Raw genomic sequence first — 23,794 nt, 5'->3', positions numbered from 1 at the left:
TATTTGCTTATTAATGAAATATCAAATATGAATAGAGAGCTGCCATTTGCATCATAAAATGTAACTTCATACTGGCACTCACTATTTCAGAATTATTTATTTTTGCCCCAGGAGGCAGAGCTCAAAGGCAAAGACAAGACGTGCTATGTTTACTCCTGATCCAAGTTAGACACACAATAATAAGTGCTAGCTGAACTGAAATAAAAGGTGGCATTGTAATCAAATAGTGCAGGACTTTCATGCAAGTTTAAAGTTATAAATGAGAAGATGGAACCCATAATCAAGAAGTGTTTTCTTTTGTACAATTGATTCTCTGCCTGGCTGCCAACCACCTAAAATACAAAGCCAATCAAATTCCACCTATAGAATAAGAATATAAGATATCTCTATATAAAATTATCAAAAAGAAAAAAGTGTTTCATGTCTTAAGTAAGCATGAAATATTTTAAAAAACATCATTTATTGGATGTTCAAAGTTATCAAAAATTCATGTAAATTTTTCTAAATACTTAACATACCATTTTCTCCATTCTCCAATTTTTATGCCAATCCCATCAAAAATTTGAACTTTTCTTAAGAAAATCTGATGGCTCTACAAATAATAGGGGCCTAGAAATTCAGTATACAAAATTCTTTTGTCCCCCTGCCTTCTGTCAATTACATATTTTATCTAGAAAAGGAAAAAAACTTAAACAAGTGATTACAATAGTGTTTTGGATATTTTATTGTGTTTTCCACATAGATAAAAATAAGGCTCTTTTGACAAAAAAATCCATTACAAAAACAATCTATAATAAATCAATAACATAAAATTTAGCATTAAGTCAGTCAAGTATTTTGCATTTGAAATTCAATATCATGAATCTTCAAGATTAGTGTTTTTTGGTAACATAAAAAAAGACTAGTAGGAAGGAAAAGGACACCTTATCAACATATAATAATCTGTGAAGTTTTTTAAAATTACAATGGGAAAACACACAGTATAGTTACTTAGGAAAAGCTATTTAGGGAAGACTTAAGTGCATCCGGTGGAGTAGACTTCAGATTACAAAATAGTTTTAAATTTGCCCAGAAATTTAAGTGTTAAAAATATTTTTCTCCTTATTCAAATTCATGTACTATTTTTGACAGATAAGTAACCAAAGACAGAAACATTTTACCTGCATTTTAAAATAATAGATCTACAAATTCTAGATCTACAAAAAGTTCCTGGTTTGCATACAAAGGCCAATGTTTGGCCTTCATTGATCCATTTCTATGTAGTTATAAAAATACAGTATCAAAGTTTTCTCCATCACCCCACAAAACTAGGGGAAATATTTTAAGTCTTGAGTGTGTGAATGTAGCTATGCAGACACTCAAGTGTACAGAACACAAACATCACTCTCCTAGGAAGATTATTTTCATCACACTGTAAACATTTCTTCTATATCTGGACAATAATCTTTGGTATCACTAGCTATTGCGCTTTGAAAGAGAATTATGGGATTTCTGTAGCAGTGCTACATAGACATTTTAGAATATAAATAAGAAAAATGCACTTGGAAATAAGTTACAATTAGCTGCTTTTGCATAATTTTCAAAAACTACAGTGTATGCCTAGTCACAGTTTTATGAGAAAAAATATCTCCTTTTCAACTCCTTAATTTTAAGGAACACTTAATCATTTTGGTTAAAAATCCATTTTTGGAGTATATCTGATGGATTGCATAACACTAAACTCGGATGCTCTCCATTTGCTGAAAGGCACATTTTAAAGAATGGATTATATAGAAGTTGATCCTGCAATAAAAGAAAACACAACAGACGTTAAGTTTCAAGACTCTAGCTAAGTGATAAATACCAACATGACATTATGGTCTTATTAAAGCTAAAGGGAGAATTGCATTCCAAATGTATATCTTTCTTAACTTTAAATCTGCCTAAGATGAATCATGTTTGATAAAATATGATGGGTTTCTGATGTAAACAACACTGCATACCACTACTGATCAACTAATATAAGGCATTAAATGAAAAGAGAGGTACACAGAGCAAGGTCTGAATCAAGTTTTCAAGCAAAAAACAATCCACTGATTTTATATATATATATATATATATGAGAAAACTCCTAAAAATCATAAATCATAAAAGCCAGTCTTACAATATTCTGGTATTGCACTAAATATTTTTTTTAGTTAAGTGGTGGTATAGTCTAGCCAAACCTTAAGATGTGTTTTAAAACAAGAGATTTGTCATGTCTCAATCCTACATTAATGAAAAAGTACTAAAATGGAGAAGAAAAATTAATCACTTCACATTAAAATATGAACATTTTTTTCTATGCATGCCAAGAAAAATAGTGACTGCTGCAAAAAGTATTGTAAGAAACCCTAAAACATAAAAATGGAGTAACTGTTTTTAATAATTCACAGAAGATCTTGAGATACATAAACTATGCTTTAATCAAGCAACTTTATGATTATTTTGTTCCTAGGAGTACTTAATTCATAGGTATATTCTCTTATCACATGGGTAGAAACATATAAGAAAGTTAATAAAGGCAGAAAAGTTCTAATGGATAACAATGAACTAACTATATTTCATGCATTTTCCTAGATAAGCAATTAGAGCTCATCAAAATCATAAAGTAGTGGGTGAATTAACTGCATTGAGGTACCTTCTGGATCTCCCATATCTGTTCTCCAGCAGCAACTGTCTTGTGACCTTTATAGGCACATGCCTGTAGCTGAACGATGCCTTGGACAGCATGAAGACACAGTTCCTTCTGGATGTTATGCCGGATTTCACGCTGCACCGAATATTCAAAGTACTGTGGAAAAAGGGTGCCGTTACTGATAAAAGTACCTGGTGTGTTTGTTTGGTTGCAAAACAAAATTAGCCACTCAAGGAATAATGAAGGCATGCCCCCCAACAAAATATTACACTAAGAAGTTATCAGAAACATAAGCTGAGCATTTATGAGAGGAGATACTATAGTCCTCCTTCAGTCTATCATCAACAGTGGTTACTTAATGAACAAGGTGTTTCTCTCCACACCAGAAACTAAGTTATCAGGTAGAGCTGGACTAGCACAGGCAGGCACACTGCAGAAAAGGGCCTCTGAAGCTCCATCAAGTCCTTGACTGGTCTTCTCTCCTCAAAATTTTCCTTCACTCCTTCATCTCAATCAAAGTTGCACTAAATTAGAAACTACAGGCACTCTGTATCTGTTTCCTCAACTGTAAAGTGGGTAACTTAAGAGTTCCTCCCACAGGATTATGAAGATAAATGGATTAGAACAAAGACTATGAAGTGGTAAGCAGCTGATTCACTTTAAGCTGTTGTTACTATTATTGATGCACCCAATTAATTAGTCTCTGAGTTTTCCTCTCAGATGTTATCATCCTGTCCATTCTTACTGTTGTATTCTTTTCTTTCTTAGACCATAAAAATTTATACTGCAATGCCTCCAGCTACCTCCAATTTCTCATCCTGCAATGCAGCAGTCCTACCTGCTGTCAGTTGGTCTTTCATAGCAGTGGTCTGATCCCCTACTGGCCCAGCTTAAGTGCATTACTGCTGTTGCTAAGATAAACTCCATCTTCCTTAATTGGTGCCTGAAATGGCCAATTTTCAATCTTGCATCAATGATTGTCCCAGTGGTATACTCTGCTCCTGTCATGCAACTCTACCAGTGCAGAATACATGCGTCCATAACCTGTGGCTTTGCTTTGCAATCTGTGCTGATGTCTGGAAAGCCCTTCTGACCCTTTTCTGCCTGCCTGACTCCTTTTCATCCTTCAGCAACCAACTAGAATATTACCTTCCCTCTTTGGCACTCCCTGAATTTGTCCTATTGTACAAAATTTCACCTTTTCAAGGCTTCCACATACCCACATACATTAGAGATTACTTTCTATAGTATACTATTGAAATTGTGTGTGTGATTAGCTGATGTATCTATTTAGAACACCCATTATAGAGCAAATACTGAATAATGTTGACATTCTAAAGGTAATATGGGTTAGCACAATTACCCCTTGACCATACAGTGATAGATCCAGTTCACTGGCACTGGCTTCTGGTATCTATATAATCTACCCTCAGTGGATTGATTACTTCAGGTGAAAAAAGATCAAAACTGGATTAAGCAAAGCCCAATGATTAGAAAGATGTATGGAAGAAAATAGAACAGGAGATAAATTGACCCTTTCTTCCTAAAACTGAAAACTTCAGTTACATATTCTGAGTACTTAATACTGTAAAACTCCTAACCACATAGCCTGGACTCTACATCAAAATACCTTCTGTTCCCAGAAAACACACATTCCAGGCTCCACTTCTTATTAAATCTCTCTTCACATTCTTCATTTTGTTCTCATTTCTACCAGCTACCTATCTTTTTCCTACTTACCCTTCAAAAACATGTTTCCAGTGTCATCTTTCCCAGGAAAATGTATGAGTACCCAGTCTAATTCAAACCCCACAGCACTCCGAATGCTTTATCTCAAACCCTTCATACTGACTATAGCTGCCAGTTTTGAAAGGGGATTCCTGAAGGAGTTAGAATCTAAATGGTTTTAAGCCCCTCAGAGTATCTGGCATGCAGGGGTCACTCAGTGAATTTGATTAATGATAAATGAGAGAGAGAGAATTTAATCCTTCTGGGAGTTAACTTGAAAATGGTAAAGAAAGGAAGATAAAATACAGAAACTTAATATGTAATATGTTACCTACCCATAGAGCTAGATAGTAACATTTAGCATTTTAGTATTAACTGGTAAGATAGATGGTAACAAGCCGAGATCTGACTAAAGTGAACAAAGAACATACATTTTGGGGGAGCAGAGGGTGTTACTGAAATAATATCATGGCCCACAAAAAGAGCTTACAATGTAGCTGTGTTGTTATTACCACTGGATATAATTTGCTATTAAATCCCATTAAACATGGGCTTATTTGTAATCTTGTTAAATCACCATGTCAAGAGTCACAAAAACATTAAAAATATATATAAAAGATCATGTTCTAAACATTTCTAAAGGCATGTACTCTGCTATTTTCCCATTTTTCTTTTTACTGAGTGGGTAAGCAACTTCGAATTATTTTCAGAGCCAGATTGGAAACCAAGGCAAAATACTTTACAACTTCAGTATCAGTCATCAGTCTCAGTCTAAAAATATGTCACACACTAGCTTACTGGAATAAAAAAAGATGAGTTAGGACATCTGAAAAATAAGTAACATCTTACTTGTATCTGTAGTTGCTAGTGAGAAGGTAAGATTTCTGACACTCACCTGGTTTCCCCCAAGTCCATGACATGTGTACAGAATCAATGGTTTGCCTCCTTGATTATTTTCTCCAACATCCAGGCACAGAGGCTGACTAACACTTTTAATCTAAAGGGAAAATTTCAAATCATAAAAAATTAATCTATGTAGTTTACATTTTCTAATTAATTCCCTAGGAAGTAATGTTGTAAAATTGTAAATGTAAATGTAAACTCTCAAAAGGAATATACCAAAAAGTATTCCAACATTTTTCCCTAAACCACATAAATATTAGTGGCAAGGAGTAAAGGAACAGGAAAATACTTACATATCCAGATATAACAGGATTAAGGTCTGGCACATACACTTCTGGATAAATAGTTTTCAGATACCATGTAAAGTTCTTACACTGAAGGCGGTTTTTTATTTCAAATCTTTTTGAAAGATCACCGAACGATTTCTAGAGAAGGATGAGAAATGAAGGAATGCTTCATCAAAATAGCTCTACTAATGGACTTCAAAGCTCCTGTTTGTGTTTATATTTAGGAAGAAAAAAATAAAATTGTGGTCCAAAATACAAGACACATCTTAACAGCATTTGCCATTCATTTAGGCAATGAGCATGCCTGCCCAATCCTTCCTGGCTTCAAGGAGAATCAAGTATCATTGTAGTGCTGACCAGACAGTATTTCATTCTTCATTTGTGCCACAAACTTCTTTCTACAGTACAAAGATCTCTACTGAAATTCTGTGGGCACAGGAGTGGCAGTGGGAGCATTCTAAATTAATCCCAACTTTACACTTAGTTGTCTGTAGAGCAAGGTGAGAGAAAGTAGGAGTACATAAACAGTATACACAGTGTAACTTCCATTCCCTCGTCAAGAACACAAAAACAACCACTACAAAACAGCACAATTGGGAATACGTTTGTTTTTTCTAGTGTAAGAGCCTTACTCTTAATATTCCAAACTAGGCTTTTAGTAGAAAAAGAGAACTTTCTTTTGAAAACATCATTAAACTAAATATGTATTTGCCTAATAGGCAAATTTTCACAGATAAATTATGTTTGATATCTAACTGTATGACAAAAAAGTAAATACTAAATACTCAACTTATCATTTCAACAAAGGAAAATATTTTCTTATCCCAACTTCAATGTCATGAACTCAGGGTTTGACAAAATGTATGACTCTTAAGGATTCTGCTTAGCTCAAGTAGATTTATGTGCTTTATGGCAAGAAGAGGTGCCTAATGGCTCACTCACCCCTCTGTGGGTGACAAGCAGAGCTTCATTTAGTTAGCATCCACTTGCTGCTTTAGCCAAGTAATCTTGTGCAGTACATAATCTACCTAATTTGTCTTAGTGGTCTTGAGTTAAAAAGATTGCAGTCTAACCCAGTAGTGCTCTGAATTTGCATCTTACTGACATGTTACAGGGAGACATCAGAGAACAACGAGAACATACAGTTAACCAAATCTTTCTTTACTACCACTCAAAATGTTGATGTCCTTGACTCCCAATAAATACCACCACCACCTCAAATTAGAGCTGTTTCCTACAAAGACAGGCTCGGGTGCCATTTACTGAAGCATGTTCTGAAACTGTCTGATTAATTTATACCACACCCAGTGCTTTCATACTGCTGTTCATGTAGATGGAACTCAGCTCTAATGTGCTAAGCATTATGTTTTTGCTGACTAGGTGATCTCTGACAGGTTAGAGACAGGGTCACTGTATGTTTGTTATCATATTCTTATTTCACAGCTACTCTGGGGAAGAGCCAAGGCATGTATTCCATCCCTTAAGTCAGGCAAGGAGAAAGGAAAAGACCTGTCACACACTCACAGCTCCCAGACACCACTCTATGAAGTGCCATCCCCACCGTATGTTCCTAAAGGGGCTCTGCCAAGGTACACCTCCAGAGAGTAGCAGAACTGAAACTTCAAGGGGAAAAGGCTTGATATACCTGTCCATCTTTGCACCACACTGAGACATCTTTTCTACCTTCAGTTTGAAAAAGCACTTAAAACCAATATTTAGTTGTCGATCACATCCCCCAAAACCAGTAAAAAGCACTTTTACTTAATCTAATTTTTAAAAGCAAAATACTGAAACAAGATTGTCACAAAAATATCTTTCAAATGAAAAATGATAATATCAAGCAGAATGTCTGAAATTTTGAAAAGTAGTTTGCTTAATATTTTTTCTTAAAAGAGAAAATGATCATCCTTCAGTTACACATTTTAAGAGTTAAAATTGTAGCTTCAAAAATAATTTTGACAAAATGTTTTGTACTTGAGGCAATCAAACAAAAGAATATGAGACATTGGTATAGGTTTTTTTTATCATAACATAATAATTTAGCTTTAACTTACTTGTTTAACAATTTTTGCTGCATCTGTGTTTCTCCTATAAAATATCTCCTTATATTCATCCATCCAGACTTCTGCAAGGCGAACTTGGTTGCGAGCAATCACCTGAGTGCCTTTTGGAAAGGTATGAGGGCTTTTGCTGCGAAAAACATGTCCAACAACAGAGCAAGGCATAATCTCCAACTGCCCACCACATTGCCATACCTGATAATTAATGATATTTGTTTAAATTTACAGTATTTTGGGAAAAATCAAAGTGTTGCTTTTAAATTCACCTTTAACATATTAATAAAAACAAAACAAAGAAGATGTTTACTCCAATTTCAAATAGTCTCTGTTCCCTGCCAGTTCAACATAAGTTCTGTAAATGTAAAGAATAATTTTATTAAACAGTATAAACCCTAAAGACAACAAAAGTGTATCTTCAGAAAGTAGGTTAACAAAATAATGATTTTTGGATTTTTCATAAAAATTAATTCCCAAATTACTTTTTGCAAACAATTAATCATGCAAGTTCTCTAGTATACACAGAAGAACAAAGGCTCTTGTACACTGGCTTCCATCTTATACAACTTACATGGTCACTTCACTTAAACCACAGTGCTTCTCTTCTAAGGCATGAGCCAGCAATCTGGGGATAAGTGCACCCTGACTCTTTATCTTTTATATATTAAATTTGATAATATAAAAGCAAAACAATTGAAAATAGTCATTATTACTGAAATATGGTCTCGTAAATTTGTAAAGTAGTTGGTCATTATACTTATTTGCACTAATTCCAAATAAAACAGAAAATCATGAAATGAATACATTTCACTCAACTGTCTTAATAACTGGTTCTGCCATAAATAATTGCAAGCAAAATATCTGAAAAGAAGTCATGTTTAAAAGTAAATGCTAGTACTAGGGAAAGTGATCACATACACTTTTTTCTTCTTTAAACAAATAAGAAAACTCAGTGATATGTTCCATTCGACAAATTATGCTTGAAATACAAGGGCTAGGGGCTGAAAACACTGAATGAATAAAACAAGACCCCTAGCCTTAAGCAGTCCAAACTGGGATAAAATCATCACTGTCAGTATGTGATGAACCCACAGCCCAAACTTAAAACTAGTTCATTTCTTTTTTCAGTACATTCCAGCCTAAGGGATAATAGATGAATGATAAGGTCATAGCAAAAAAAAAAAAAAAAAAAAAACCTCATGAAAGTGAATACATAAGATACATGTAGAGACTATCCAAAATCTTCATTTTGATTTTTCATATTAACTTTTAACACACATATTTTTTAAAAATAGCTCATTTAATCCAAAGAGTTAAGTTCAATATACTTTAAAAGTATACACAAATGTTTTTCCACAGACTCCCTTGATAATCAACTCATTTCCTGAAGCACTAGGTTTAATTATATTTGTCTTGGCTGGAATTCAGTAGCTACAAGTGCATTAATTGGTGTTATTGCCTGGACATGGGATTTTAACCAATTCCTCTTGTTACATTGGCAACCATGAATAAATATATCAAGTTACAATTTAAAAGGAAATATTCTTATTTCAAAATTTCCAGCAATTAAAATTTAGAAAGCAAAAGAAGTAAAGATTGCATACATCCATAACAATCTGTACCAGCCAAGTAGAGCATAACACATTTCATTGTTTAACATGTGTGCTGTATTTAGTCTCCTAAACTTACTCTGAAAGACATTTCTATATTTTCACCTCCCCAAATTTCCATTTCTTCATCATAACGTCCAATATGCTCAAAATATTCTTTTGATATGGAAAAAAGGCCTCCCGCAAATGTGGGTGTTCTGAAAAACAATCCATTGTCAAACTTTGTTATAAAAACGAAACAAAATTAAGTAGCTTATTTAAGAACTTTATAAGGTATATATTACAATTTCAAATTTTTCCTATACATACTGTCTTTAAAGTCAAGTTTTTTTGGGGGGAAAAAAATAAGTTCTCAGTGTCTTCTCCAAGGTTAGTGTCTTCTCCTAAACTTGTTTTAATATTCTTAAGTGATGATTTATGAGGAAGATATGAGATAAATTTTACTTCCAACTTATTATTTAGTAATATCATGCATGTGTGCTTAAGTAAATTACTTTATTATTTTCTATGTACAGAACTGTGTTCTTTGCTTTTATTAGTATGAATTACCTCAGGGGCAACTGCTGCAAATACAGAGTCCATACATATTTAATATAAGATATTACAGTATGAATATAAGACTTTGAGAGCAGTCCTCTTACTTAATTGGGTAGGTTTCATCTTGCCTTCTTCGCTTTTCATGATCAGGAAGTGATTCCCAGCCAAATGAAAGGCTCCAGTCAAAATTTCCACGATTATGGTTACCTCCATATGGAGAAGGTTTGTTGAATTCAAATGTGTTCATATCTATGGAGGCAATATCTGGACTCACCACCGCAGTGTTGTTCTCAGCTATTCTGGCCAGCAAAGGTTCTAACCAACCATAGAAACACTCACCTGAAGAAGACAGAAGTTTAGTTAATTCAGTGAGAACACTGAAGGTTTTTTCCTTTAGTCATTAGCACGAAAATTTATAGAAAAATGAGAATAAGAAAATAATTTATGTTTTGAACAAGTATGTAATAGTGATTTATTTTTTCCAGCTTTCATAAGCTATAATAGACAAATAATAACTTTATGTATTTATGATGTCAAGTTTTGATATATTTATACTCATGAAATAATTGTCACAATCAAGCTAATTAAAATATCCATCATCTCATATGTGCGTGTTTGGTGAGAATATTTAAGATATAATCTTGACAAATTTAAGTACACAGTATATTCGTACTATAGTCACAATGTTGTATGATAGATCTCCCAAAGAGAGTATTTCCCAAATGTCTCTCATGAGGAGAACAGGATGAAAAGGGTAAAGGAAGATTGAGCATGGCTAGGAAAATCTTCCTCCAGATGGTCTTTTTCTCCTAGAAGAAGCAAAATGATACTAATGTGTTTAAGCTTCAAATGATATGTGTCCCTTTAAAAGAGGATATGAATCAAAGTTAACCTTTCCATCTAGTCCCCAAAGTACTCTAATTTAAACCTGTCCCTTCGGAAAACTTCATTTCTCTCTGTAGGGCTTAAGAAAAAGTAAGTGAAAGAGTCAAAATATTCTGATTTTAGCAGTTGAAGAAGAGCCATTCAAATCTGCCCCAGACCAAGACAGTAGGGGTCATGGAGTCCCATGAAAGGTGTAGATTTTCATCATGGGATAGGCTGTCCCACATACTGAGCAAAGCCAAACAATACCTATGCAGTTCTATTCTGGGATCCCCATTGAGGAATATTTGGCAGTCATTGTGCAGAAGGCTATTAGACATATTCCCCAGAAGAGTAAGAATGCCCAGTCGGATCACATTAAAATTTGGATCAGAAGAAGAAATGCTAGAGAACGGTGTTTTCCTTTACAAAGGTATCTTTAGATCTCTCTTCATCTTTTAAATGCCCAGTATTCAGAGAATACAGGATACAACATCTCTAAATAATTCAAGAAAACCCAAAAGTTCTTCTGTAACAATCAATGTATACTCAAAATCGGTTACTGTGTCAAACATAACCTATAGGCTGGCCAGTTCAAAGATTAACACTCATATAATAAGTAAAACCCACTAAGTATATAGTGCAAGTGACTAAATAACATTTATTGATATTTATCATGCCCACTGCACATTTGGGTCCAAGTATACTTTCTAAATATTTTTAAAATGTTGACACTATGGTCTAGGGATGTAGGTCAGTGACAGAGTGCTTATTCCTAGCATGAGCAAGTCCCTGTGTTCAATCCCAGTACCACCAAAACATAAAGCAAAATATACAAACAAAATGTTGACACTGAAAAATATTAAAATACAAAGAAAAAAACTAATAGGAACAAAAAATGATGAAACTGACAATATTCATGGAAGAGACAGAAAAAGACATTGGGAAGGGGTACCCATAACTTGGCATAAGAAGGAGTTCATAAGTCTTAAAAAAGAACTGAAGTATAAAAGTTTCAGTTGGGACAAAGTTTAATGACAGGATTGGTTAGACTTAAATAAATTTTCATTTTAATATGTAGGCATTCAAAAATAACAAGGAAATTTTTTTTTTTTCTTTTTTGGACAGAATGCATATGGGGGGAGGGGGGAGAATCCTAGGGAAGGATACCTCACTGGGAAAGTTGGTCATGGCAACATTAAAGTTGAGGAGACTTGAACACAGAAGAGCTAAAAGCTATATAAGTGAAGTTCCTAGGCAGAGCCCTTATCTTTGCTATAATCAGTTGAAAATGTTGTTCAAGATAATGCAATTAGACAGCTAAATAAAATTAACCTCTAAATTTGAGGGAAGGGAAGGAAAGGGAAGATGTTCCATCTACACACATACTTACAGTGAGCATCTAAAAATGTGAGCGTCTCAGCTGTTGCTACTGCTGCTCCTAGCAACCGAGCTGTGATCAGACCTTTCCTTTCTTTTTGTCTGACTATCTTTACTATAGAAAATTGTTTTATATATTCTTCTAACTTTTCATGTAAGTACTCTGTAGGGAAAAATAAAATCAGGATTAATGCTTTCTAAATTTATATATACTATATTAAAACGAAAGAAACAACAATGACTCCTCCAAATTCATAATATTAATAGTTGCATGTCTTCTTCCAGTAAAATGAAAAAGTCTATTTTAACTCTTTACTGGGAAAAAGGGGAGGGGGTTTCTATGCGCAAATCACAACTAACGTAACACATAAAATTATATTACACATGCTTATTGTGAACACTTCATAACAAAAAATACAGTGTGTTTGGAAGAAAGTGAGAGACTTAAATGGAGTGGACCCCAGGAGTTAAACAAACAAACAAACTCAGAGTTCAGGACAGACTGACTATGGGAGTAGAAGAAATGGAATTGGGTCAAAAAGATATTCAGTGATTTTTAAAATTGGCATTTACATCTGGAAATCTTAATGAAAAATCACCTGCATCAAAAGGATTGATTTTCTGATATTTAGGCAATGATCAAAACGATTTAAGAATAGAATGTTGAGGAAAAGGGCAAGCAGAGCCACAGCATTTTGGGAACATTTCTACAAAGACTCAGCAGAAAAATTTTGGAAGTTTTGGAGTCTCCTGACAGATTTTTCTCCAGCAAAAATATAGAAGTAAAAAGGAGCATGTAAATCAGGAAATGAAAAACAGGCAGAACTGTAATGATGGGTATGTAATTTGAGGTACTCAATATTACAATTTGGATGAGATACATAATAAGCAAAAGTTGAGACAGTAGGTGAAAGAAAAATCCATTAATCAAGTCAATCAAGTGCTGTTCATATTTTAAAACAACATCTTGAGCCTACTCTTTTTGCCATTAAATTCTTGATTCCTCATTAAGTACATAATGTAGTTCTTCAAGTGGTTTTCTTGGGCCTATTCCACAGCCTCAAAAAGATTTAGAAATACAAAAAAAAAAAGTCAATAATATCCTGGGGTAGATGTTTGCTTCTGCCATACTTCAGAAGCAAGTACAGATGACATTGACTTTATCTGGGAATATATATGTCTTTTCAGTTCTCAGGTGATACAGAAAAGAGAGATGCTAATTTAAAGTTTAAGCATTCTTAAGGGAGATGAGACTTCATGAACAGCCTTTATGGTAAACTTAACCCATCTAAACACTATTATCTCAGAGTAGAATCAAACACACATATATACACACATATGCATATATATGTATATATAATAATAAATATATTCTACTTTAAAGGAGTTATAAAATTTCAAAGATCTTAATGGGAATTGACATTTTAAAAAGGAGTGACTATAATCCCTTCAGTATAGACTCTCATTGTTTGAATTTACTAAAAACTTTAAAAATTTATTCTGAATTTTATATAAATTCTTATATACTCCCTAATTTTAGTCCCATACTTCTCTTTTTGGAGATTAAGCACACAAACCTATATGGGACCAGATGTCCTGGGTTCAATTTACAGGCACCATCACTTTTAGTTGTATGAATTTGGACAAGCTGGTTCACCTTTTCTGTACCTTACATTCTTATCTATAAAATGGGGATAATAGGACTCATCAACAGTAGACTGACGGGAGGATAAAATGAGAGATTAATGCACAAATACAGCATTAAGATAGGGCTGAATTTATGGTTTATGTTCTAAAAATGCTCTTTTGTTTGCTCTCCAAGGGATTTAACTATTTTATTATTACCCGACTATCTACATATTTCTGCACTTTTCTCTAAATACATTGAAATCAAGGGCTAGTTTCAATTTCACAGGCTCCTTTACAGCAAAGAGGGACATATTTCCCACAGTAGTATTCATTGGATAGTTCTTTGATTTAATGACAAATGACACTAGTATGCAAAGATAACTTTCACTAAGAAAACTGTCCCATATCTCCTGTCAAGTGTCATAAAGAATTATAAAAATATTCAGATATTTTGACCAAGCAGTCCTATTTCTCCCAAATTACTATCTAAAGGTATAATGCACAAGAAGGAAAGTGATGTAGGCTCAAGGATATTACTCACTGCCATATGACACAGTAATGCTACAGTGTGAAGGAAAGATGAATGGTTAGTAACATCTGTCCATCACTGTCATGGGAAAAAAAAAGTTTTGAAGGTAAAATAAACAAAATTATGTGAAAATGTCAGCTTTCAAAATCACATTTATGGTATGGATATAATAAGATAAACATTATATGTTTATTTAGATGTAATTATAGAAGAAAATGAAAAGATTAAAATGGTTGAAACAGGAGGAAGATTATGTATGAGTATCTCTTCATTCTGATTTCCTTTAGTTTTTAAATTTTGTGCAGTTAAATAAAAATGGTACCTTCAAATGAAGGCTCACTAAAAGTAAATCTACCGTGTCCCTATTTTTCTATTTGGAAAATCAACCCAAATAAAAGTCGTCTGAGAGAAAACATTCAAGAAACCAAAGAATAAGATTCTACGATCAAGTTTGTTGTTATTCTTGTTCTAAAGGCAAAACATGCAGGTCAGCAGAACTCAATCAGACATCTCTTGAAACCCATGGACTATAGTCCAACTAGATAGAATAAGGAACCAGAACAGAGCCCGTAGTAAATAAACCAGTGAATCATGGTTAAGTGGCAAATTAACCTGGTCAAGGGTATTAGAGATGAAAACTAGAGCTCTCTAACATATAATCTGAATCCAGGGGATTTGAATTATAAAGCTCCAATTTTTAGAGTTGGAGGTTTCACATGCAGGCCAAAAACTTCTGGTGTTAAATAACTTTATTCTGCCTAAATATTCATGTATCTTGAGAATATAATGCTATTTTACCAAAATGTTTAATTTTGAAATTATAAAAACATTTAGAATTGTATGTAAAAATGATGAAATAAGCCAAGTTAATAATTTCATTTATTACCATGTCTGAAATCTGGATATATTTTATAACTGATAGAATATAAGCATTTTTTCTTTTCTCATATGTAAGAAATATTGGTATAAATAATGATAGTGCTTTGGACTTGATAAAAGAGTATTATTTCCATTTTATAGATAAGAAAACAACTATTTAGTGCATGAGCTGGGATTAGATCTGCAAAATTTTGGCTCCATACCTGGATTCATTTAGAAGTAAATTCTGTAGTCATTAAGGTAATCTGTTTGATACTTAAAGTATTTTTTATTTTGAAAATTTAACAAATTAGAATGTTTGTTAGATTACCCTTGTGACTTAAATTTTAAATGTGTAATTTAGTACCTGACTTATAATTTTAAGTGGAAATGCATTAAAGAATTGTGCTAATTTAGAAAATAATATCACAATATTTTTAAAAGGCAATGGATGACAATGTAGCTCAGTGGTAAAATGTTTACCTAGCATTCATGGAGATTTAGGTTAAACATCAACACTGAAAAAAAAGCCAAAGTAAAACACGATGTGTTGACTCTTTCTTGATTTTAATTACTGATTTATATTATTTATTAATTGGTGTGTTACTTACATTAACTCATTGATTTTTCAAAACAACCATAGTATTATGTGTTAGTTCTGTATTTCCCTAATTCTCAGCAACAAAATTAGATACTTCTTATAATCATTGTCATGTTAGTTTAATTGACTGTGGGTTTTTTCCTTTTTAGTGGTTTACAAACTAATGACATGTTATAATAAATTTGATAAATATAATATTATCCTCGTTTTATCAATAAAGAAATGTAGGCAAAGAGATTAAGTAACTTGTCCAAATTACATAGTTGGTTAGAATCAAAACAGGAATTTAAATCAAGGCAACCTGCCTCCAGGTTCAAGTCTGTGCTCCTAACCACTATGCCTTAAAATAAAAGCCACACATTGAGAACTGGAAAGTTGTGAATAATGTCATTTAATATATTTTTGCACTCCAAAATATTGGAATATGGACATACTTGGATTCTACTTGCATTCATCATACACACCATCCAAACTATTATATTCCAGTTCCTAGATGGCATACATAAAGCAAATATAAGCAAGTAGACTTTGTGCACCACCACACGGATTTACTTAGAAAACGATCTAATTTGCATGTACTCACTTACCATCTACACTAGCATCATCCACCAAAATGATTTCCTTCAGCAGAATTGCAGGTGAAGAATAGAGCACACTGTGGACAGTTCTAAGCAGTGTGGACCATGCTTCATTATGAAAAACTATTATGACGCTGGTGGTAGGCAGAGGAGGGCAGCGCTTAAACTTTTGTTCAATACATCTAGAAGAAGCCAAAAAAGTTGAAGAGCAATTAAGACTTTTATTAGTTTACTTCACAGTTATACTGTTGCTAAAATTATCATTATTTAATCTTTACCACAAAAAAAAGACAGCAAATACTCTCTATGGAAGATAATCTTAACGCTACATCAGTGTAAATGGATAGCAACATATTTTTACAAGCAGATTAGTCACCCAGAGATCATGTTCACTGATACAAACTACAATTTCTTATTATATGCCTCTCAACAGTATAATATTTAAAAGCAAATAACATTTTAAATAAAAAATAACATATAAAAGAAACAACATGGCCAGGGATGGTGGAGCACACCTGTAATCCTGGAGGCTCAGGAGGCCGAGGCAGGAGGATCACAAGTTCAGAGTCAGTTTCAATAAAAGCAAGGCACTAAGCAACTCAGTGAGACCCTGTCTCTAAATAAAATACAAAATAGGGCTGGGGATGTGGCTCAGTGGCTGTGTGCCCCTGAATTCCATCCTTGGTACCTCCTCCAAAAAAGAAACATGTAAAATGAAAAATCCTGGTAATTGCTCAAGTAAAAAAAAAAAAAAAACAATTCCCTATTTTCTTGCTGAAAGCATCCATTTTTCTTATTTGCAACTTTTTAAATTGAATACTCATTTTTAAAAGTTATTAGAAACTTTCATAAATATGTAATGTATTTCTTATTTATCAAGTTTATTTAATCACTTTAATCAACATATGAAATCAAAAGGGGAAGACAGCCTACCACAAACTAAAGATCGAACGTAGATCATCATTTGACATATGCTTAACACCATTTCCTATGTGTTTTAGAGATTTTGCTCCAATAATGTACTCTACTTTTGCATGTAAAAATTTTCTTTTAACAGGACATATTTAGGAGTTTAAAATAAAGACCTAAATTCGTTTTATAAGTCCATTTTATAAGACAGTGTTTCTGTCTACAATGTGATAGGCAAAGGGAGAAAAATCCCAAGTAATTCTGATTAGTGGTGTTATCCATTAGCTAACAACCTCAGTTATATATGGATTTTGAATTCATTTTAATAGCAATGATTTCCTCAGAAAAAATAATCTTTATTTAAGTCACTGGGTGTGAGTGGCCATGTTCAGCCTCCAGCCTTTGCGATGGAAGTGGGGATAATCACAGCAGCTAGCCCGCTGAAGTGAGGTGAAGTTAAAGTGACTAACATACGGGAGGAGGGCTTCAAAACACTGGCACATAAAACAAACCATGTGTGGACTGTGGCAGAGATAAACAAAGCAACTGCATCTTTAAAGTCACTTAAATACCAAATGTGGCTGTACAATTTTGGACAACAGACTATAAAATCCTCCTACCCAGTCAAATCCTCCCACACTAGGAATACAGTGTGTGAACTCAAGCAAACACTGCTGCTCAAAACCAAAGATAAGGAAGTAAACCATTCACTCTTGGAGATAAGAGCCCAACACACTTCATTTGCTTTCCAGGGCCATTGAAGGATAGGGGGGCACTGTAGCCTCCAGACTGACAGTGGAGGCCTGGGAAAGCCACCCTAAAAGGATCCACACATTATCTCATTAGTGACTTTAGAACCATACCTGAGTGAGAATGTCTTTAGCCTTTTCTAAGAGCAGTTCCACAGAGTGGGATGTTTATAGTGATAAGAAAGGAATTAGGTTGGGAGTGAAATACAAAGAGGAGGTGTCAACAGCACTGAAGAGGAAAAGGAGACAGTGGTGCCGAGTGAAAGTGGTTTGGCTCTCCAGAGCTTCCACGATTTCAAAGCGCCACACAAGCGCATGGTCAGAAGTAAAGCACCACATTTTTCCTCATTTGTTAGAGTAAAAGCAAGGTATTTATTCTGAGTTGAATTTTGAATAAACTACCAATTACAAATAAAGTTCAAAAACAAACCATATATTCTCTTGAATAATAATTACACAGAAATAAATGACTAAATATGAGCTCATATTTTAATACATAAAGGTTTATAAACCCACATAAACAATAAGCAAAAATCCTGAAAAACTCCATGAAATAGTATTTTATTTTTTAAGGAAGAAGAAGGAAAAGAAGCACTTCATGATTTATTGTCTTATAAACATTTTAGAGAGAGAGAGAGTAAAATTTAGGGATTAAATTTTTTTCCCTAACTTTATTTGCCATGCAGTTAGTTAGTTAATACAACATTAATCAAGTATTATAAAAAACTGAAGATATAAAGTATAAATGTGCACAAACATTCACACCAATAAAATGTTATTACTTTATCTTACAAGGATTTTCTTTGGTTTAAGCTAGGGATTTATTTGCTTAACTGATAACTACTAATATTAGTTAGAAGTTAAAAATAAGGCAGAGCAGCCAGAGTAAAGAATCATGTTTTACCATTAATACAAATGATAAAATTCCACAGTGTGATTTTACAAACTCTATTCAGTTTGAAACAATTTATGTTAGATTCATCCTTTAAAAATCATTTCACATGTTATTTAAAATAGTGCAAAAAATAATTTATCAAAGTGACTACATTTTTCTAGTTAACCATTAGAAAAATTGGGCATATAGAAACTTGGTTAAATTAGTCACATGATTATCCATATTAATAAAGACTAGATCTATATGTGGAATGAGAATGGAAAATACCTTCCTTATGGATATAGGTGACTTTCAAATTAAGAAACAATTAAATCTTCACCATCACCACAAAATCCTTTCCAAAGTAATAAATAAACAAACCTTTAATTATAACCAAAAAATAAAATGCTCTTAATGTGCTTAGTTGCTTTTTACTCACTTAACAATTAATAGTGACAAACATTACTATAGCCTCGTAAGACTACAACAAAAAAAGCTCATCTTGAGCTGATATTGACATTTCAAAGAATAAAAATCATGCTTATTGATTTTTAGTATGGACTGCTTTTTGGTCAAGAACTCTCTCCAAATCAGTAAAATGTAATACTGCATTTGAATCTATTGAGAAAGGAGCTACGCATATTATAACAAAATATTTTACAGTCATTCATTTGTTTCTTTTCACATTCTTTTCAAAATGAATCATTTCACCTTGGATCACACAGATTACCACAAAGTGACAGAAGCCTAATCTATACAAATTCAACATTAAGGGACTCCTATAGTTGATGCAGGTTATCAACATTACAAATCTAGAAAAACCCGAATGAAGCAATAAACCAGCCCACAAAAGTCCTTTTCTTTCTTTCTTTTTTAGAGAGAGAGAGAGAGAGAGAGAGAGAGAGAGAGAGAGAGAGAGAGAATTTTAATATTTATTTTTTTTAGTTCTCAGCGGACACAACATCTTTGTATGTGGTGCTGAGGATCGAACCCGGGCCGCACGCATGCCAGGCGAGCGCGCTACCGCTTGAGCCACATCCCCAGCCCAAAAGTCCTTTTCTTTCAGGTTCACAACCAAAAATAATCTGTTATAACAGGAAAGCAAAATAGGTGGCCGTTGCTTGATTGCTATTTGCCAATCAAGTATTCTCAAAAATTCATTTTGGCCTTTGCAATTAAAATATCAAATTTGAATATTACCTTACTGATAACAAAACTAAGGACACAGAGAAAGCACACTAGGTCCCAGAGAGAAATTTTAATCAAAATATCCTATGCTTGAGAAAAACTTGTAAACAAAGTGACTGAATGAGTTTTGCCCTCTTAGTATCTAAAGAAAAACAACCCTATAGATATGAGAACTTTAAAAAATTATGGACAAAGATTTTTGCTAATAATTGTTAAAATAACTTCATTAAGAGAAAGCATACCAAAAAATGGGCATTCTGAAACCTAGTTAAACATTCAAAGCAGCCATGAAGTCTGAGGTTTAGTTTATAAATCCATAAAATATTATCTAGTAGCTACAAAATCTTGGCACATTTTTTAAAAATTTCTTTTCTATAGCAGCACACAGAGAAGTGAACAAACTTTCTCAACCTCCTACATTTTCTATAAAAACTGTCCAATATTTCCTTCTAAATAGATATGGAAATCACAGCATTTAAGAATGAAGGATTTCCTTGTGTAAAGAAGTCAGATCTAGAATTCTGCTTCTAATTTAAAAGCTAATAACTTTTCATGTCTGTACTATGTACCAAACTGAGATATGGGTAGCTATCCTTAATAGTTATAAACAAAAAAAAAATGAAAGATTAAAAAAACAGTATTTGCTGATTTCCCACCTCAGAGTGGCTAAAGAATAAGCAAATGCCTTAGCTAATGCCTCTCCCCTTCAAACCCTCGTAATAAAGAGTAAATAATGAATAGTCTTCAACATACTCAGGAGGTCGGGTGTCAGGTCCAAGATCTCGGTGTAAAGAAATCCTGTCACTTGCAAAAGCATTAAAACAGTGTTTTACTTCCCCACGTTCTTTTTCCTTTTGCTCTTCAATACTTAAATTGGTTGTCTTGAATGCTTTGCCAGAAGCACCAGGTGCGTTAGAATCTTGTGGTGGGCGGTCAAGAGCAGGTTTCAATTCTGCTGCTGTATAATATCCTTGCAAACAGGGTCTCTCACCAACATCAATGTTTTGCCTGACAGGTGCTCCTATTTGCATTTTTGGCATTGCATCTTTAATATTGTTTACAGCTTCTAGCATTAAATCAAACACCTTGTTCTTGTTTTTCATATTTCTTTCCATCCTTGATTCTTCTTTGGAATATTGAACACTTACTTCTCTTTGCATTAAAATCAAAACTATTAAAAAGAAAAAAATTACTGCACCAAGCTTCCAGAACTTTTTATGGTAATGTCTTTTAAAATGTAATTTTACTAGTCGTTTTAGGTGAGCCATTCTGACATTAAATGCTTGTTACTTGACAAATAATAGCTATTGTTTCCTCTGTTACTTATATTTTTTATCATAGATTTGCTGGCAAGAAGGTTTCTTTAAATGGTAAAACCTATAAATAGAAATGATAGATGTTATTAGTAGCTATTCATTCCTTATAGGCATAGTACAATTTATTCATTCAAACAACTGAACTGAAGCTACAAACAATGTACTCTATGGTTAACAAGAATACAAAGATATTCTGCCCTCAATCAAATTACACTTTTGAAAGAGAACAATTGTTATAATTAGCTACAATTCATTGGAGCTGAAAAACATTAAGAATTTCTCTCTGGAAAAAAAATTATATTTTTTGTTAACTCTGGTGGTAACATCTACTATATTATTTGCATAAGATTATTTTTTACAAATATTTTAAAAGAACATATTAAGCAGATAACCAAGAAGTCAAAGAGCTTCATTAAGGAATTCTAGGAGGGGAGAATCCATAGAAAAGCAAGGTATACTGACAGCTCCTAACAGGCATCCGGCTGATGATACCTATAATGGCTTCATTTTATACAGCTTGCCCTTAACCTTCGAACTCCAACTAGCCAAAGTAATGCAGCATCTTTGACAATAATTAAGTTGGTATTCTCATAGATTTGTTCACCTGATAGTATTTGTGAATCCTGACATTCCCTGTAAGGGTAAGAAAATTAAGAATATTTAATTTCATTGTTACATAACAGCTATTTTCAACACCTCATACAAATACAAAATCTAATAGCAAAAAGAAAATACACTATCTTCACTTGAAGGTCTCCAGGATTCCAAAGGCAGAATATGGATTGATGGAATACTGCCTGCAGTTGATTGTATAAACATGGTTACAAGTTTGCTAAACCCTTGTATGAACCACCACAAGCAAAAGAAGGAAAGGAAATAGAACAATGATGACAGACTGAATCACAGTGAAGGTTGATTTTCCTCACAATGTTTAAAAAAATGTAATGTGAAGGAATTTCAGTCACTTGCATACTATATGCACAATTATATCCAGTAAGTTAATTTTCAGGAGAAAGGGAAGGGAAAATACCTGTTGTCCCTAAAGCCTAAACATATTTCAAAGGAAGTGTTCTTTTTTAAAAAGTTTTATTTAGTTTTAGATGGACATAATTTGTTTATTTTATTTATTTTTATGCGGTGCTGAGGAATGAACCCAGTACCTCATGCATAAGAGGTAAGTGCTCTACCACTGAGCCACAACCCCAATCCTAAGGAAACGTTCTTTACAGCAGTGCAAACTAACTTTGACACTATTCAGCTTCTTTTCTAAAGTTATAACTAAATTTAAAATAAGAAAATCAAGTTCTAAAATGAATTCCTCTGACCTTTGGCAAGAAATTTTAAGATGAATGTACAAAATAGGATGAACTTAGTTCTATATACTATTTCTAATTGTACTGCCTATGTATGTTCTTTTCACTATGGAATTAAAACTTTGACTTCTAAAGATGCCTGAAATTTTGATGTATATTTCTGGTAAAAGTGATATGCCAATGTTTCTGAGCTTCAATTGCTTTAAGAACTTTATGTGAAGAATCGAGTGACTTGTTAAATTTTTCTTTTTTTTCCCTGTGTTTGAAAACTTCATATAAGGAGCTGCAGAACCACACAATTATATTTATGTAATTTCTTAAGAATCAAATGTTGTTCTAGGCTGTGGCTACAAAACTAAAGATAGCCCATAGGTTCAAGAAACAGAGACTGATATGAAACACAGCAAGTCAACAAGCAATCACAAACCAGGGGCATATGAGCTGAGAACATAGTCTGTGAAAGCAACACGGAGGGCTGAGAAATGTTATGGAAAATTTCCCAGGGATGATAATGTTGAATAGACTCTTGAAAAGTAAACAAATTTTAGGTAAGTGAACAAAAAGGTGAAGTGAGAAGGAATGAAAGATGTAAAGTCACTGAAGCCAGAAAAGACATGATCAGTCCCTTAGGTTAGCAGTAGTGGAAATCAGAGGTGGGAAATGGCAGGAGATGAGGCTCAGAGGTCAGGTAAAGAGGAGTTCATGGAGAACCTGGTACATCTTCTAGTGACTCTGGAATGCACCATATAATTTTTAGATGGATGAAATAAAAATAATTGAATGAATTTTAAGAAGAGATTATAATCAAATTTAGGCTCTAGAAAAATTATAAAGTTTTTCAGTTTCAGTAAAGGTGGTACTGGAGAGATAAGGAGCACCAGAAGGTAGAAAGGAAGAGCAGGAAATGGAATTAAATAATCCGACTTGTTGAGAGAATGGGAAGAAGAAGAGATGAATGGGTAAAGTGACAAAATTAACAAATGCGGGAATTGCTCAAAATCTGCCCTCAGGAGTCTCAGAAAAAGCCATTTATGGAGAGGGCAAAGAACCCCGGAACTAGCTAGGTGATGAGAAAAACTGCTGGCTGCTGGAGTCTGAGAGGCTGTCCTCTGCAGGACTCAAGTGCACTTTTCTTGTGCAGCTGGGAGCAAGATGGCTCTGACTTTCTGGAATTGACGGTTAGGGAGCCAGCTCCCTGGGCAACAACCAATCTAGTGGAACCTCCAGT

The 23,794-nt window shown here is 33.6% G+C and overlaps 1 protein-coding gene across 1 annotated transcript; it reads right to left on the bottom strand.

Annotated features, from left to right (window-relative positions):
• Positions 1-732: 732 nt before the first annotated feature.
• On the bottom strand, positions 733-21,205 carry Galnt3 (polypeptide N-acetylgalactosaminyltransferase 3). The gene is made up of 10 exons (XM_027946109.2): positions 20,691-21,205; positions 16,227-16,399; positions 12,036-12,185; positions 9,883-10,117; positions 9,321-9,438; positions 7,629-7,829; positions 5,581-5,712; positions 5,280-5,381; positions 2,660-2,812; positions 733-1,782 (listed from the first exon to the last, which is right to left on the bottom strand). The coding sequence occupies exons 1-10, from the start codon at positions 21,203-21,205 to the stop codon at positions 1,660-1,662; spliced, it is 1,902 nt and encodes a 633-aa protein (XP_027801910.1). The 3' UTR covers positions 733-1,659.
• Between the last annotated feature and the right edge of the window lie 2,589 nt (positions 21,206-23,794).

The sequence above is a fragment of the Marmota flaviventris genome, chromosome 11, assembly GCF_047511675.1.
Source record: "Marmota flaviventris isolate mMarFla1 chromosome 11, mMarFla1.hap1, whole genome shotgun sequence".
NCBI lineage: Eukaryota > Metazoa > Chordata > Mammalia > Rodentia > Sciuridae > Marmota > Marmota flaviventris.
Note: the sequence above shows the minus strand (reverse complement) of the source record. Positions and strands in the feature narration are given on the sequence as shown.

Bases quoted from the DNA above. Each gene is read 5' to 3' on its own strand.
- Galnt3 (XM_027946109.2), bottom strand. From the start codon at position 21,205: ATGGCTCACCTAAAACGACTAGTAAAATTACATTTTAAAAGACATTAC. The intron at 10,118-12,035 runs GTAAGTATGTGT...TGTCTTCTTCAG, and splicing joins CACATTTTTAGATGCTCACT to GTGAGTGTTTCTATGGTTGG. The intron at 9,439-9,882 runs GTAAGAGGACTG...ATTGTTTTTCAG, and splicing joins GATGAAACCTACCCAATTAA to AACACCCACATTTGCGGGAG.